The sequence below is a fragment of the Anneissia japonica genome, unplaced genomic scaffold (assembly GCF_011630105.1).
Source record: "Anneissia japonica isolate Jap-2015-1 unplaced genomic scaffold, ASM1163010v1 scaffold288091_len1417266_cov198, whole genome shotgun sequence".
Taxonomy (NCBI): Eukaryota; Metazoa; Echinodermata; class Crinoidea; order Comatulida; family Comatulidae; genus Anneissia; species Anneissia japonica.
Genome location: NW_022684833.1, coordinates 1242133 through 1259017, shown reverse-complemented (window position 1 = coordinate 1259017; position 16885 = coordinate 1242133). Strand labels below are relative to the sequence as shown.

The 16885-nt window shown below is 32.6% G+C and overlaps 4 protein-coding genes across 6 annotated transcripts in view; 2 read left to right on the top strand and 2 right to left on the bottom strand.

Annotated features, from left to right (window-relative positions):
- The first annotated feature begins 2237 nt into the window (after nucleotides 1-2237).
- LOC117107984 (DNA polymerase epsilon subunit 3-like) lies at nucleotides 2238-5317 on the top strand. Its single transcript, XM_033249799.1, has 5 exons — nucleotides 2238-2345; nucleotides 2948-3026; nucleotides 3288-3373; nucleotides 4090-4208; nucleotides 4596-5317. Exons 2-5 carry the CDS (start codon nucleotides 2961-2963, stop codon nucleotides 4781-4783), a joined length of 459 nt encoding a protein of 152 aa, XP_033105690.1. The 5' UTR covers nucleotides 2238-2345; nucleotides 2948-2960; the 3' UTR covers nucleotides 4784-5317.
- Nucleotides 5318-6164: 847 nt separating this feature from the next.
- On the bottom strand, nucleotides 6165-8346 carry LOC117107974 (60S ribosomal protein L5-like). Its single transcript, XM_033249787.1, has 4 exons — nucleotides 8234-8346; nucleotides 7693-7870; nucleotides 7022-7113; nucleotides 6165-6433 (listed from the first exon to the last, which is right to left on the bottom strand). Exons 1-4 carry the CDS (start codon nucleotides 8332-8334, stop codon nucleotides 6343-6345), a joined length of 462 nt encoding a protein of 153 aa, XP_033105678.1. The 5' UTR covers nucleotides 8335-8346; the 3' UTR covers nucleotides 6165-6342.
- A 1101-nt stretch (nucleotides 8347-9447) lies between these two features.
- LOC117107963 (60S ribosomal protein L5-like) lies at nucleotides 9448-13828 on the bottom strand. Its single transcript, XM_033249777.1, has 7 exons — nucleotides 13748-13828; nucleotides 12542-12727; nucleotides 12295-12429; nucleotides 11794-11996; nucleotides 10896-11073; nucleotides 10154-10245; nucleotides 9448-9710 (listed from the first exon to the last, which is right to left on the bottom strand). The coding sequence occupies exons 1-7, from the start codon at nucleotides 13748-13750 to the stop codon at nucleotides 9620-9622; spliced, it is 888 nt and encodes a 295-aa protein (XP_033105668.1). The 5' UTR covers nucleotides 13751-13828; the 3' UTR covers nucleotides 9448-9619.
- A 211-nt stretch (nucleotides 13829-14039) lies between these two features.
- LOC117107933 (coiled-coil domain-containing protein 18-like) overlaps nucleotides 14040-16885 on the top strand; it is an 18234-nt gene continuing 15388 nt past the window's right edge. Inside the window, exons 1-5 of one of the 3 annotated variants that reach the window (XM_033249761.1) lie at nucleotides 14040-14154; nucleotides 14661-14821; nucleotides 15528-15705; nucleotides 15845-16027; nucleotides 16407-16645. In XM_033249761.1, coding sequence (XP_033105652.1) covers nucleotides 14694-14821; nucleotides 15528-15705; nucleotides 15845-16027; nucleotides 16407-16645 — 728 coding nt within the window. In that variant the 5' untranslated portion in view covers nucleotides 14040-14154; nucleotides 14661-14693. The remainder of the gene's footprint in view (nucleotides 14155-14660; nucleotides 14822-15527; nucleotides 15706-15844; nucleotides 16028-16406; nucleotides 16646-16885) is intronic. The other 2 variants (XM_033249762.1, XM_033249767.1) reach the window with 2 other exon arrangements.

Genomic DNA, 16885 nt, shown 5'->3' with positions numbered 1-16885 from the left:
GACATAATAATACATCGTGTAGCATAGCTCTCAACGAATGTAGTCCTGTAAATAAATGAATAAAGCAATTGTGTAATAAAATGCCTCTGGCGGGACACGAACCTGCGATCTCTCGCTGTCAAGGCTTTATTCATTTATTTACAGGACTACATTTGTTGAGAGCTATGCTACACGATGTATTATTATGTATGTCCTTTATTCGAACACTCTATTTACCCTTTTACTCCTTCCTTGATGATTTATATATATATATATATTTTTTTTTTATTATTATTATTATTAGAAGATCATATAATAGTATAATGACGTAAGGACTATGTAAGTCGTTCAACATTTTCACAAGTGAACAAACAGTATGCTGGGGGAGGGGTAGATAGATTTGTACACTTTTACATATGCATGAACATGGAGGAATAAATATTATTAATTTTATTCCTCCATGGCATGAACAAAGGTGCATATGGACCCACTCAGATTAAGCTGTGTTGAAAACCAGCGAAAGCTCGAGAATAAAAACGTAAGTTAACGTACTTATTCAAATATTGGATCATCAAAAAGAAATCCTTAACAAATACAATCTAGAAATCCAGATGAACCTTTTCACTAACTTTTACATATTAAAAAAAAAACTATCCTGTAGTAATATACTGTACTCGCGCGAATAAGCGCCCTGTTTGAATAACCACCCCTCTTTTGAATAAGCGCCGTGAAAATTTCCTTAAGCGCCCCGTTTGAATAATCATAAGATTTTCTTTTTAGCAAGTCAATTATCAAATCAATCCTGGGAATGTGGTTGTTGGCATGATTTGAGCGGCAGAGCGAAATCACATTCTTCTTAGCTCAATATCAAAATGAAGATATTTCTCTTGTAGGCCTACAGATGAGAGCTCTGATTCCTGGACAGGCAGTATATTACCAACTTTCATCTTCTTGCATATATTTTGTCTAGGCCTAGTCCAACTCCTCGTTTTCTTTTCCCGTCAATTTGCACCTTTAGCACTTTCTCATTTCATTTCAAGAAAACCTGCAATAATCCTGCCGTCCTGCTTATCTCATGGCAATCGGATGGCCAACAAGCTAATGCACCTGCTGTTCTGCTGTTATAAATATTCACAGCATTCTTGTCATGAGCCATGTTCTCTGATGTTTTCCGCCGCACCACCATTCGTAATGTCCTTATATAACCTGTTTTTATTCAAAAAGTGCCTCTTGAATTTAATAAGTTCCCCTTGATTTTCATCTATTTCCATAAGCGCCCCCTCAATTTCTCTGTTTAAAAGCGCCGGGCGCTTATAATCGCGCGAGTACGGTATATACCACTACGTATCCGAGGCCTCAACTAAAGTAATTAAATATTCCTAATGTAAATTCTTGGCCCAAAATAAAGGTTGTGGGTGTTTACATTTTGGCTCCAAAATAAAGGTTCAAGTAGTAATAACTTGCATAATAATAACACTTTCTAATACAAACATTAAAATACGATTATATACAATTATACATCATTCAAGAAACAATTTCCTTAAATGTAATAAAGGTAGTCTTTGTGTAACTCAAATGTGTACCAACGTGTAATTATGTTTGACACAAAGTTCCTATGTAGGCCTGGTAATAGTTCCATGAAGATCTAAGAGGTTGAGAAAAAGAAAAACTATCCCGGCTATAGGCTATCAAAGAAATCATCTCAAGAGCCTTAATATACATATTGGACCAATGAAGCGTCCCCTGCACACTAACAGAAAAGTGAAATTTTTTATCCTTGTAAGTTGTAGGTGGAAGAAAGTCATACAACGACTTGAATAGACATTTGTGATTGATTGATTGATTTTTTTTCTCTTTTTTTGACATTTTGATTAAAGTCTATGGACCGCTTTTTTTTTCTAAAGCCTTCTTTCTGATGTAAAATTTTAAAAATGCCAAAAAAAGATAATTATTAGCTAAATTTTGCTCACTATTAACGTGCAATAAAATAATTACTGTATAAAACAGACCAACTTTTAAAAAAATAAAAAAAAAAGTAATGAATACGTATACTGTCCATGATTAGAATTAGATTAAAAAGAAAAAAAGAATTTATAGAAATATCTTAATTAGATTGTGACTTTAATATAATACGATTTAAATTAATTTTTAATTATTTTTTTTTTCTGATTACGAAATTTATAGGCCTAGGCTTATTTATACAGTTTTAAAACTTTTAAGACAAACTTTTATTAAACTTTGAATTGAAATTGGGCGAAATTAAATACAATAACCTGCCTACTTTGGACTGAGCTAAAAAAACTTGCGGGAAAGAATCAACAAACAAAACGATTGAATTTCCAGTTATTTTTGTAATAACATTTTCAGTAGGTTACATGTAGAGTGAATTTATAGGCACTTTTTACGTAATCTAGGCAAAGCGGCAAAGCAATATTTTAATCTTTATATTATTACTACTACTACTCTAGGTGTCTAACTCTAGCATAGAGGCCATTATTATCTAGCCTAGCCTAGGTCATATGCTATAGGCCTAGGGCCTAGACCTTCTAGTACTCCGCCGGTAACCGCAGCTTAGGCCTAGACTCCAGGGCTAGGCCAAAATGGAATGCAAGACTAACTAAAACACAACAAGCCAGTTTACCTTTAGGCCTTAGAAAGGCTAGCAAGAAGGCTAGGCCTAGCATAAAGTTACATACTGTTACTTATGGCTTTTATTAAAGAAAAAAAAAACAACCCATCAGTAATTATTGTATTATAGGCCTAATATATAGTATTAGCAATGTAGGCCTATGCCTATGTTATGTATGATGATTGAACATCTGTTCTGTCGCCGTTTGTCATGGTCTGTCTGTAGCAGTAGGCCTGGTCCAGTACCTAGCAGATTTTTACTGAATGCATTACATTGAATGGAAGATTACTGTTGTTCGTCTATTATTTACTAATCTGATTTCCTTTTTTTTCTTTTCAGAACAGAAAAAGAAATGGCAGAAAGACCAGAGGACCTCAATCTTCCTATGACTGTAATCAGCAAAATAATGAGACAGGCAGTAAGTTTGAATAAAGAAAACAGTGTGGTCTCACTGCATTAGTTTATATTTCTCAAAATTGTGTACATTTACACTTTGTGTATGCATTCACTTAGTCGACACTGAATGTGTCCTTATCCCAGCTGTCCCGTTTTCATGTGTAATTCTAAATCATTGAAGTTGTTATTTATGTTGTATTTATTAATGTGTTCACAATAATCGTCCACTAGCTAATTACTGCTGGATTCTTTGTATAAAATTATAATTTTTTTTATTGCTTAGGTACCGGAAGGTGTGAGTGTGTCTAAGGAAGCAAGAAGTGCTGTGTCCCGGGCAGCTAGCGTCTTTGTTCTGTATGCTACATCTTGGTATCCTTTTTCTTGATTGATAGTTATATATTTACATATATATATATTTTTTTTATAATATTTTTATATTATATTTCAGAGAGCAGCTTAGCTCAGTCGGCTGATAGCCACTGTGTGTGCGCTGAACCGTGGAGATCTCTAGGTCCCCTGTTCAATTCCCATCGCTGCCTCTCCTTGTGTTTCAGCTAGATGGCTGAAATACAAGTTACAATAGCGCACCGTCTTTTGGATGAGACGTTTAAGCCGTTGGTCCCGTGTGCATTATGGCCCATGTGCACGTTAAAGAACACAGTACTGTTCAATCACCACCAGAAGGACCCCACTGGAAAAAAGTCTTCTTCTAGACTTTCATGGGCTATCCTTGGTGTTTACACCGAATAAATCCAATCCAATCCAATATTCATAATAGCAGTTCCTAGTTTACCATAACATTTATTGATATACTCTACTGTTTTGTGCTTAAACCTAAAAAATAAAATTCAATATTGGAATTGCTTACTTATGCGGTTATTAACTTACAATTAAAACAATTGTTCTTCTTGGCAGTTAACATGCATATTACTGTTCATATAATTTTATTTTTTCAAATTTTTTAGTTCATAACAGACTTATCTTGAAATTTATTCTGATTTTACCATAGACAGTATTGTATATCTTTTAAGACAGTAACAATCGCTCACTCAAATGAACATTTTTTTAACATGTACCAATCAAAGTGCTAATAACTATGCGTTGAAGGCTAAGCGGAAAACAATGAATGCAGCTGATGTGTTTGCTGCCATGAAAGATATGGAATTTGATGAGTTTCTGGAGCCCCTGCAGCAAAGTTTAGACGGTTTGTGATTATACAGTATACACTTATTAATTGTCTCGTCTGTTCAACTGATCAAGATCATTATTTACAATCCATAGGTCATCATCTTTATATAAACAATTACATTACATTTCAACAGAATAAACTTTAGATTTTATGATTTTGTGGCATACACCAATACAATTGCTGTGTACTTCGTTTCCCTTTGTCTAATCTGCAACTATAGTATATTAATAGAACTGCATCCAAGCTTTACCATTGGTCCTAAAGTAAGACATGATCCTTCACCACTAGCTAAGCACTATTTGATGTCTACAGTAATAATAGATTAGAAAAGCTACAAATTTAGAATTTTATAAAGTTTATGGATGAGAAACTGAAATCTAAATATCCTTGTTTTTGTTTCAGAATTCAAAAAGGAACAACAAGACAAGAAGGTTGCTTCAGAGAAACGAAAGAAAAGTAAAACAGACTCGGAGAAATCACAGGGAGAGACTGCTGGTGAAGATGATGTGAATGACAGCAAAGAGATGGAAGAGGAAGAGGATGACGAGGATGATGCAAATGAGGAAAAAGCCGATGAGGAGGAGTCATGAAAATAAGCCTAGCAACTTTCATTGGACATTCCATGTTATAAACATTCATAGAAGTATCCTATGCTAGCAAACAATGAGTAAAAGAAATTTAACACATTGACTGGCATCTACGAATGTACTGGCATATTGCTATGGATACCTAATGCCGGCCTCCAATATCGAGTATTCTTTTAGTCAACTTTTGGCCTTTTGTATTGAAAATTAAGTATGTTGGTGTTCCAGTCAGCGTAACAACCACTCGATTCTTTAAAAAAAAAAATGTTTATTGTGTTTCATAATGCCATGGCTGGCGCTGGTAGATTAATTTTTTAAAGTTCTCGAATTGCAGAACAAGTTCTTGACTTGCCGTATATGAATTAATGTACATAAATAAACATGTTGGAAAAACGGTGCATATCAGCCAATTCTTATACTTGTGTAGTTTTTATACTGTAAAATGCATACATATTTGGCAGATTGCTTTAGTTGAACAATGAACTTGTTTACTTCCAATATATCAATCGATGTACAGTATTAAAACCTTTTCTTAAGGTATCTTGGAGTACAGTAGTTTATTTATTTGTTGTATATTAACTTTCTCCTGGTTTATATTTCATTTCTCTTATAAATTTTCAGAAACAGCTCATATATACAATACATACGTTTAACCTCGGCTCCACATCAGTTGTTTGAAGGTACAGTTTATGGGGTTCAGATATACCAGCTTGGGTTCCAAACTAGAAATCAGCATAAATTCGTCTTCGAGTCCATTTTTTTTTTTGCTTAAGTTAAATTTATCCATATTGCTTGGCTTAAAAATTGCTTAAAATTGGAAAGTCGATTGTACGTTGGCACCATCTAAGACGATTTTTAAATCCCGGGCCAGGGCCTAATGTCGGGTTACCCTTTAAAGCACTTGGTGCCCCATACTTGATTTCTTTTTTTTTTTTCGTTTTCCATCTCTAAATTTACTTGCTCGTTGGTGGCACTGTCCAGAATAAGAAAAAAATAAGGGACTTGTGGCATGCCTACATAAAAACTAATATATGTACACAAACTTGTGAGGGAATAATGATTCCATGTGCATTTACTGCAATAGCTACAAATATGTTTAATATTTTTTATTATTATATTAAGCACCATTTTCAGTCATCGTGATAGCCATTATTAGAAAACAGGCTTAATAAGCCCAATAGAGGCTTTAGTAGCTGATTTAATCCAAATGGCAGCAAGGAACAAGATGGGATTTTCTACAGTACAGTGTACATACATTATTCGAGACATGACATACTGTACCTCTAATTTTAGGAAAATTAATTTTGTACATGTAAAGAAGTTTAGCCAGTATCATGAAAGAATAAAGCTGGTGCAGTTGACAAAACAAAAAACACTCAAACTCAAATTCAGTTTCACTAGTACAAGTTTTTTTTTTTTAATAAGACTTGTTATCAATGGATAATTTATAGCTTTTTTTGAGCGGCGGTTCAGCTACCTTTGAACCACACCTCGGTTCCCATTTTTTTTTTTTTTTTTCCTAGTGATGTTTAATAATATTTTATATTTGGCGATAGCAGGTTGAGTTATTCCAAATTATGAGCTCGCTTAAATGATGCTTTCTTCTGTTTCACTCTATCCACGCGCTGTTGTTTTGACAATTTTGCCCGGTTCCATCTGCATAAAAGGAAAAAAAAGGCCATATTTAATTGTTTGGTTAACTGAATGAAATCATTCTTTAAAAATGGACATTTAAAGGAATAATGGCAAATTGAGTAATATGAACTAATTCCAGCATTTTATATTTACTAGAAAAAAAAAAACCTGAATTTGGAACAAACTATCACTGTGCAACCTTTTTCGTATACCTTGTTGCGAGAGCTTGAGAAACTGCTTAAAAGGGAACAAGAAAGATGATTTCTTTCCTAGAGTGGATTTTTGATATGTCACTATTATTAGAATAAAAAATTCTTCTATTCTATTACTAATGACATCAAAAATCCCTTCTATATAAAAAAATATCTTTCTAGTTCCCTTATAAAGGTACATTTCAGACGCCATGTTATAATCAAAGTGTTTCAGCCGGTAATTCCAGCATTTACATGGCTTAATCATCATAAAATACCAAATATTAATATTTAAACATATTTATCATGTCATTTCAATAATTCATTTCAGGATAAAGTATTAATACAAGTAATAGTTGATAAAAAGTAGCATGCAAGGTAGGACGATTATTTTAAGTGATAAAATGGCTATACACACCGTTTCGGCTTTCCATCGTATGGTTTGCTTGTGGATTTGTGTACTGGGTCGGCACGGATGTTTGCATGGGCCTTTTTGTACATTTCTTCCATCTGTTATAAAAAATTCAAATATACTGTAGTTATATATTTATTAGCTAATAATCAGCACAACTAATAAACAAAGGTGAAACTACATTATTTCTCCACTACACAACTATTTGAAGTATTTTTCAGAGGCCACGTTATAATCAAAGTATTTCAGCTGGTAATTCCAGCATTTACATGGCTTAATCATCATAAAATACCAATACTACTTTTAAAAAAACCAATATCAACTCATTTCAATAATTTGATTTTCTTCACATAAAAAAAAAATAATGTACTCTCTATTGTAGTGTCAAATTAAATGATATAAATTCATATTGAAAATATATATTTAAAATAGGAAATACGAATTAACCTTATTTTCTTTTAAAAACAAAAATAAAAGCATCTTCAGTGTAGCAATGTACAACAATAATATCTGAACAATATATAGTAGATAAAGCTCTTTTTAAAATTCTGGCCACTTTTTATTAGTTTGCATACTATTAATTATTCATCAACAATCTATTGAATAGCCTCCTTTTAAAAATTACATACTTTTTTTTAAATTTTAAATTCTTACTTCTTGTTAAAATGTTCACTTACCGAATCAGCTGTAACGCCAAGTTTGATGAACCGTGAAAACTGGCGTTTGTATGCATCTTCATCTTCCTCCTCCAACATTTTCATGTAGTCAGAAACGTGACCACCAAAGATGTGTTTGCAGTGGACATCTGCATTGAATTCGCTGGTCTCCTGGTCATACCCGGGGAATCGCTTGTTGCTGTGGATCAACAATTATAAATTAGATTTTAGGATCAATTAAATGGACAATTTCTACACTTTGCATTGGAATCACATCAGATCAACATTCAAAATGGCATGAAATCACCAAAGTTTAACAAACTTTGAAAATAATTAGAAATTAACATCGAATATAATTATAAAAAAAAAAAATACAATTAAAAGAAAGGGGGGGGGGCAAAAAAATCAAACATGTTTATATTCTTAAGCGGCCAAAGAAATTCACTAGGCCTATGGAAAATAAATTTTAATTTTGGGTGGATGGAATATAAAATGTTCTTTTTACACAATAAAAAACAAAAACTACTAAATAAAGAATCGTGATATAAGCCTCCAAACATACACGTTGTCACTCCTGTTACATTTCAAGTGTTTTTCAGAGGCCACGTTATAATCAAAGTTTTTCAGCCGGTAATTCCAGCATTTACATGGCTTAATCATCATCAAACACCAATTATTTCACATCAAAGATACTCAAGTTTATTAATTTCATGTTGTCCCAAAATAAAAATAAACTTGACGTATATGAATTACTGTACTGTACATAAATAAACATGTTGGAAAAACGGTGCATATCAGCCAATTCTTATACTTGTGTAGTTTTTATACTGTAAAATGCATACATATTTGGCAGATTGCTTTAGTTGAACAATGAACTTGTTCACTTCCAATATATCAATCGATGTACAGTATTAAAACCTTTTCTTAAGGTATCTTGGAGTACAGTAGTTTATTTATTTGTTGTATATTAACTTTCTCCTGGTTTATATTTCATTTCTCTTATAAATTTTTGCTGTTCAGAAACAGCTCATATATACAATACATACGTTTAACCTCAGCTCCACATCAGTTGTTTGAAGGTACAGTTTATGGGGTTCAGATATACCAGCTTGGGTTCCAAACTAGAAATCAGCATAAATTCGTCTCAAGTCCAATTTTTTTGCTTAAGTCAAATTTATCCATATTGCTTAGCTTAAAAATTGCTTAAAATTGGAAAGTCGATTGTACGTTGGCACCATCTAAGACGATTTTTAAATCCCGGGCCAGGGCCTAATGTCGGGTTACCCTTTAAAGCACTTGGTGCCCCATACTTGATTTCTTTTTTTTTTTTCGTTTTCCATCTCTAAATTTACTTGCTCGTTGGTGGCACTGTCCAGAATAAGAAAAAAATAAGGGACTTGTGGCATGCCTTCATAAAAACTAATATATGTACACAAACTTGTGAGGGAATAATGATTCCATGTGCATTTACTGCAATAGCTACAAATATGTTTAATATTTTTTATTATTATATTAAGCACTATTTTCAGTCATCGTGATAGCCATTATTAGAAAACAGGCTTAATAAGCCCAATAGAGGCTTTAGTAGCTGATTTAATCCAAATGGCAGCAAGGAACAAGATGGGATTTTCTACAGTACAGTGTACATACATTATTCGAGACATGACATACTGTTCCTTTAGGAAAATTAATTTTGTACATGTAAAGAAGTTTAGCCAATATCATGAAAGAATAAAGCTGGTGCAGTTGACAAAACAAAAAACACTCAAACACAAATTCAGTTTCACTAGTACAAGTTTTTTTTTTTTTAATAAGACTTGTTATCAATGGATAATTTATAGCTTTTTTTGAGCGGCGGTTCAGCTACCTTTGAACCACAGCTCGGTTCCCATTTTTTTTTTCCTAGTGATGTTTAATAATATTTTATATTTGGCGATAGCAGGTTGAGTTATTCCAAATTATGAGCTCGCTTAAATGATGCTTTCTTCTGTTTCACTCTATCCACGCGCTGTTGTTTTGACAATTTTGCCCGGTTCCATCTGCATAAAAGGAAAAAAAGGCCATATTTAATTGTTTGGTTAACTGAATAAAATCATTCTTTAAAAATGGACATTTAAAGGAATAATGGCAAATTGAGTAATATGAACTAATTCCAGCATTAAATATTTACTAGAAAAAAAAAACAACCTGAATTTGGAACAAACTATCACTGTGCAACCTTTTTCGTATACCTTGTTGTACATTGCATTTTTACTGTGAAAGTACATTTCAGACGCCACGTTATAATCAAAGTGTTTCAGCCGGTAATTCCAGCATTTACATGGCTTAATCATCATAAAATACCAATTATTAATATTTAAACATATTTATCATGTCATTTCAATAATTCATTTCAGGATAAAGTATTAATACAAGTAATAGTTGATAAAAAGTAGCATGCAAGGTAGGACGATTATTTAAGTGATAAAATGGCTATACATACCGTTTCGGTTTTCCATCGTATGGTTTGCTTGTGGATTTGTGTACTGGGTCGGCACGGATGTTTGCATGGGCCTTTTTGTACATTTCTTCCATCTGTTACAAAAAATTCAAATATACTGTAGTTATATATTTATTAGCTAATAATCAGCACAACTAATAAACAAAGGTGCAACTACATTATTTCTCCACTACACAACTATTTGAAGTATTTTTCAGAGGCCACGTTATAATCAAAGTATTTCAGCCGGTAATTCCAGCATTTACATGGCTTAATCATCATAAAATACCAATACTACTTTTAAAAAAACCAATATCAACTCATTTCAATAATTTGATTTTCTTCACATAAAAAAAAATAATGTACTCTCTATTGTAGTGTCAAATTAAATGATATAAATTCATATTGAAAATATATATTTAAAATAGGAAATATGAATTAACCTTATTTTCTTTTAAAAACAAAAATAAAAGCATCTTCAGTGTAGCAATGTACAACAATAACATCTGAACAATAAAAATATATAAATTATTGAAAATTGGTAACCATGTTGTGTACAAAGCCTATCCATTATTCATATTTACATTATATAGTAGATAAAGCTCTTTTTAAAATTCTGGCCACTTTTTATTAGTTTGCATACTATTAATTATTCATCAACAATCTATTGAATAGCCTCCTTTTAAAAATTACATACTTTTTTAAAAATTTCAAATTCTTACTTCTTGTTAAAATATTCACTTACCGAATCAGCTGTAACGCCAAGTTTGATGAACCGTGAAAACTGGCGTTTGTATGCATCTTCATCTTCCTCCTCCAACATTTTCATGTAGTCGGAAACGTGACCACCAAAGATGTGTTTGCGGTGGACATCTGCATTGAATTCGCTGGTCTCCTGGTCATACCCGGGGAATCGCTTGTTGCTGTGGATCAACAATTATAAATTAGATTTTAGGATCAATTAAATGGACAATTTCTACATTTTGCATTGGAATCACATCAGGTCAACATTCAAAATGGCATGAAATCACCAAAGTTTAACAAACTTTGAAAATAATTAGAAATTAACATCGAATATAATTATAAAAACAGCAAAAAAAAAAAAAGAATACAATTTAAAAAAAAAGGGGGTGGGGCAAAAAAATCAAACATGTTTATATTCAGAAGCGGCCAAAGAAATTCACTAGGCCTATGGAAAATAAATTTTAATTTTGGGTGGATGGAATATAAAATGTTCTTTTTACACAATAAAAAACAAAAACTACTAAATAAAGAATCGTAATATAAGCCTCCAAACATACACGTTGTCACTCCTGTTACATTTCAAGTGTTTTTCAGAGGCCACGTTATAATCAAAGTTTTTCAGCCGGTAATTCCAGCATTTACATGGCTTAATCATCATCAAACACCAATTATTTCACATCAAAGATCACTTAAGTTTATTAATTTCATGTTGTCCCAAAATAAAAATAAACTTATATATTTTATAATAAAGGTAACAAAAACCTTGTACTCTTTACTGTATGGGCTGAAGGCCTAAGAAGAAATAAACACAGGCCTAGTGTCCGGAAAGTATTTAAAGAAACCATAACATTCTTTTTACTGGGAAAAAATCTAAATAAATATAACCACTTAACAAATACCTGTAGGGAATATCCAAGCCACCATCGACTGCTCCTTTCAAAGCTCCAAACACGCGTGCTCCAGTTGTGGTTCTTGCCAATCCTACATCAAGGAAGCAACGGAAAGCTCCAGGCTGTCCCTCTTCGCTCTCTACGTAGTAATCGTCTCCTGTAACCTCGTCCACTCCTTTGTAGATTTCGTCTAGCTTAAACTTGTTGAGGATCTGCAAAAGGCAATCTAATTATCTTTAATCACCAACATAATTAAAAAAAAAAAAATTAAATGCATTAAAAATTTCACAAAACATTAACCCTTGTACTATAATCAGATGCCGTTTCCTAATCACTGAAAATCATCCGGTAATTCCAGCTAGTTTTGGCTTAATCATCATATACTGTACATCAAATGTAAAAAATATTCCTTACAGTAAAGCTTAGAGCTTGTCAATGCATGCATTATTAGCATATACTTGTAACCATTTATTAATATTTTAATAATAATTATTATAATGATTGGTTTACCCTTCTTGCAATTAGAAGTCCAGTGCAATAAGCTGCGGCATAGTTGGTCAACCCGACCTTGACGCCATACTTGGGCAGTTCATGAGCATAGGCTGAAGCTATGATGATGTCTCCCACGATTCTGGCGTACGCTATCTAAAAATGGAAAAAAGTAATTTGTTTTTACCAATATATAACTTTCTTTAGAACAAGCAAGTTTTTATCCTGTAACATGTTTTAGAAATGTATTTGAAAGTTAAATGCTTACCTGGCATGTGATATCCTTGTTGGTGAATCGTACAATCAAACGATATTTTGGGGTATTGTACTTGTTTTTGTCTTGAACAACCAGGCGTTTGCGAGCAAAGTAGTCAGTTTTACCTTGACGCCTACGCTTGAATTTCACTTGGTATCTTTTGAAATAGGCCTTATTCTTCACCACTTTGACAAACCCCTAAGCAAAAAAAAGTAAATTAATTATAAAACATGTTTTTATTGGCCTAATCATAATAAATTACATTTCTTGACAAAAAGTATTTCTCAGATGCCACGTTATAATCAAAGTGTTTCAGCCGGTAATTCCAGCATTTACATGGCTTTGTCATCATGAATACATTCTACAGCGTCAACTTCACAATGCTGAGCCACTTGTTTTACTTTGCAAAGACGTGCACTTCCTGAATTTAATATGTTGACGGCCAAGACCTTTTTTCCTAGTATTGTATTTGCCAAGGCTCGAAGGGCGCCACCATAATTAATAAAAATCATTCACATCAACTGCAACAAGACACAAACAACCGTAACCGTATATATCTTTATTTAGAGCACTGCTAAACTCCAGTGTTCTTTCCTGAAAATCAGGACTTGGCTTGGGATATGTCTCAACATAAAACCAATGAATTATGCAATGCAGTAATTATACAAATCTGCGTACCTATATTTCTAATGATTTTCCACACAAATTTGATGAGTACACTTTGATGTATCCCCTAAGAAAAAAATTTGTCAGGGTGCAGTGTGTGCCTCCAGCACAGATATTTTTCAGGCAGAAACCAGGGGTCTAGGCCTAGCCCTAGAATGTAATAAAAAGTTTACTATTTAATATTTGTCAATTTAATAATTCTCTGTCTGGGTAGCCTAGAGCGAATTATTGCATCATCTCCTTAAGCCCTATATTAATTGTAATATATAAATACATGTAAGCAAACAGCAAAGCTGAACTATCTAATCTACGAATTCCCATAACTTATAATGCAGTATAACGTGGCGTATCAGTTGAAGTTCTACTTCCACACGTTCAATCTAGCAGCCATTCGTAAGCACTTTTCTAGTGGCAATTCCAAAGAAATATGGACATAACAAATCCTCATAATCCATCGTAATCAAATAAAGAACCATGTATCAAAGACAGAAAAGCGTAAGAAAATACATTATTCTAAGTATTCGTATTGTAATTTCTGCATTCATCTCTTACCATTTTGAGATTTTCTGGGTTTTTATCCCAGGCAACTTGGATAGCATCGGCTGGGGGCTGAACCGAATCGGAAAAGACATAGCAGCCATGAACACGAAATGATTACAGTTATCAAACATTAACAGTTCATTAATTTATTACAAATAATCATGCTATTCAAGACAAATAAATAATCATTAGTTAATTTTATTTTCAATATATTTATAATAAAACTTATAATAACGTAATACCATTTTTATTACTTATCAAAATATTCACTTGAACGAAATGTTGACCTTTACACTTTGCTCATCGGAAAAATTAGGGGGCGGTTTGAATTCAATTTGTAAACACAGAAGATTCGTGTTTGAGATATATTAAACAAATGGTCTATTATTGCTTTTTCGTATGTATTTTAACCTCTTAAGGTATGATCTATGCTTCGGTAAATGAATTATAATCAAAACGCAGTACATAATGCAAACTTTGCTTTTGGAAAGGATAGGCTAGGCCTAGCTGTAACGTAACGTACACTAAGGTGACGACAGACGATCAGGCCAAGGACGACCAAGCCCAAGCCAAGACGGTCGGGTCCTATCGGGCCCACTTTCATTATGATTCGTTATTGCGTTCTAATATTATATAAATAATATTTATTTAACATTCGCTATAGGTATTAAGAATCGTAATTAAAATTATATATTTATTATGAATTAGGAATTCTTTTTTTTAAGACTGGTGTATTATTTATCAACAATAGTCAGTGCATTCATTTTTTGCTGGCATTTCCTCTGTTTGGTTATCTTAAATATACAAAATATTTTTTTTTTAATTGAACAGATAAAATTTTATTAAAAATTAACAAAATAATACCCTAACCTTAATGACGTAATGTTTTCATAAATTTTCTTTCACTTTTTTATTCAATTTAAAGTTTACTTTCAGCAGTGAATACAATCAATGAATTATGTCCAAGTTACAAAATGATGAGGATGATGAGCTAATGGAGAATGTTAACGCTCTTCGTAAAAGATTGATGGAGACAGAGAAGAATCTCCACCGACTCCAAACACCTTCCAAACCGGGAGAGAACAGGTAAAGACACGGCAATGGTGGAATCATTCGTCAGATCCGCTATTATAGTTCTAGATTAGGCATGGTATGAGTTGGCATGGGTACGAGTTAGCAAACACCCCCTAGGACCTGTTAAAGATACAACTTTGCTGAAACTGTCTCCTTTCTTGTAGAAACAAGAAAAATTGTTCTAGTAAATTTTCTGTAATAAAGGTTATCTACATAATGTTTGGTTTTATTCATCTATTTTTCCATTTTTTCCCAGTATTTAGAGGCTATGCATCATGGATCTGAGGTATATTGTTTCAAGATGCTTGTCTACTAACCCCTAGGTTAAAATTGTGTCAACATGTAGATATAGAGTGGAGCCAGAGAGACTTGATAGGGAACATAGATGTGTCTGACATTAAAATTAAGGCTTCTACAAAATCTGTCTGCGTTAATTTTGCTTTAAATTATGTCTTGATGTGTCTCCAATGATATAAGATTAATCTCTTTAAACATATTTTTTGTGCAATTTAGGTTTTTAATGTATCTCCAGCCTCCAAATAACACATTACAACTAGAAACTAAAGCATAAAATGTCGTCTATAATAAACTCGGGCTAGAGATGGCACTCACCATTGCTATGCTTTAAAAAATTCTACTTATCCAATATTTTGTGTGATGAATTTTCATTATGTACTTTTACAATATTTTTTTATAAACCATTATGATCTACATTTAGGTATAGATATACAAGTGGCAATTCAGAATCTTTGGATGACCCTCTTCCACCATTGACCCTGGAGGACCTGACACCAGACTCAAGAAATGATTATATATCAAGGACCAAAGGCTATAGGTCAAAGCCTCCAGGTCACCTGGACTCAATTGGAAGTGTGGCATCATTCTCATTACATAAGGTACACCAAGTACTGTCATACATTTTAGCTGATATCTAAATAGATGGATTCTTGGTTGTCACTTGACTAATACTTGACTCACTACTGTATGTATGTATGTATGAACAACATATTTTTCAAATGAAATTACTTTTTGTAGGGTACAGGTACCTCAAAACTAGGAACTCGGAGCTCTTTACCGATGAAGGATTTTGACAACGAGGCCCTTCGAATTAAGCTACAAGCGCAAAGAGAAGAGAATGCACAGTTGATCACCCAAAATCACAATCTATTAAGTCAGTTGGAAGATACCGGCTATCAGCTTCACTCCACTCAAGAAAAGGTTATTTATCATAATAATGATAATAAAGATAATAGTCAATAATTTATTAGCATTATATTTCCTTCTAAACAAAATATAAAATCTATAGAAAATAGAAAAAAAAGTACAATTAAGTACATCAAACATTGAAATACAATATCAAAAAAGAATAAAAAAAGTTCAATGCATACCATGTTTCGCTTTGCAACTTCTGAGTAAACACAGACAGTATTTCTTGGCAAAAATTCAGTGTGACCACATACCTTGGATTCGACCTCATCCTTTTCTAAAAGTCCAAAGATTTTTCTCTTTCTTTATATTATATAAAACTTGTTTAGCCATATTCTGCCTTATAAGAAATTTTAATATATTACTGTATTGTATAAAACATATTTTTCAGCTGAATTTGCTTAATGTTGAGTTAGACTCGGCTAGAGAGTCTGTGCCTAAGCTGAAACACCAAGTGTCCAGTCTTAAAGATGAGCTGAGTACATATGACAGCGCCCTCAGGTCAACTGAGCAGCGTCTAAATGAGAGTCATCACTACCATGCCGAAAAAGATAAACATTTTGAGCAAGTCAAAACAGAATTGATACATGTTAAAAATCAACTTGAAGAAGAAACTGAGAAAAGAAAAAGGTTGGATGGGATTATTGTTTTCTGATTTTTAAAAATCTACTCTATTTGTTTGTTTTTTATTAAATTTTGGATTTACTATTATTAAATTACAATTAAATAAGAATCAAAATATAGAACATTAAAGTCATCTTTTTTTTTTTTTTTTTTTTTTTTTATTAAAAAAAAATATTTTTTTTTTTTTTTTGTTTAAATACATTTTTTTTTGGTTATCTGTTTTTTTTTGTTTTTATGTTACTTTTT

Bases quoted from the DNA above. Each gene is read 5' to 3' on its own strand.
- LOC117107974 (XM_033249787.1), bottom strand. From the start codon at position 8,334: ATGATGATTAAGCCATGTAAATGCTGGAATTACCGGCTGAAAAACTTT. The intron at 7,114-7,692 runs GTAAGTGAACAT...TTTTTATAACAG, and splicing joins TTGGCGTTACAGCTGATTCG to ATGGAAGAAATGTACAAAAA. The intron at 6,434-7,021 runs GTGTGTATAGCC...CCTTTTATGCAG, and splicing joins TACGATGGAAAGCCGAAACG to ATGGAACCGGGCAAAATTGT.
- LOC117107984 (XM_033249799.1), top strand. From the start codon at position 2,961: ATGGCAGAAAGACCAGAGGACCTCAATCTTCCTATGACTGTAATCAGC. The intron at 3,027-3,287 runs GTAAGTTTGAAT...TTTATTGCTTAG, and splicing joins GCAAAATAATGAGACAGGCA to GTACCGGAAGGTGTGAGTGT. The intron at 4,209-4,595 runs GTTTGTGATTAT...TTTTTGTTTCAG, and splicing joins CCTGCAGCAAAGTTTAGACG to AATTCAAAAAGGAACAACAA.
- LOC117107963 (XM_033249777.1), bottom strand. The intron at 11,074-11,793 runs GTATTTGTTAAG...GTTGATCCACAG, and splicing joins GGCTTGGATATTCCCTACAG to CAACAAGCGATTCCCCGGGT. The intron at 9,711-10,153 runs GTATGTATAGCC...CCTTTTATGCAG, and splicing joins TACGATGGAAAACCGAAACG to ATGGAACCGGGCAAAATTGT.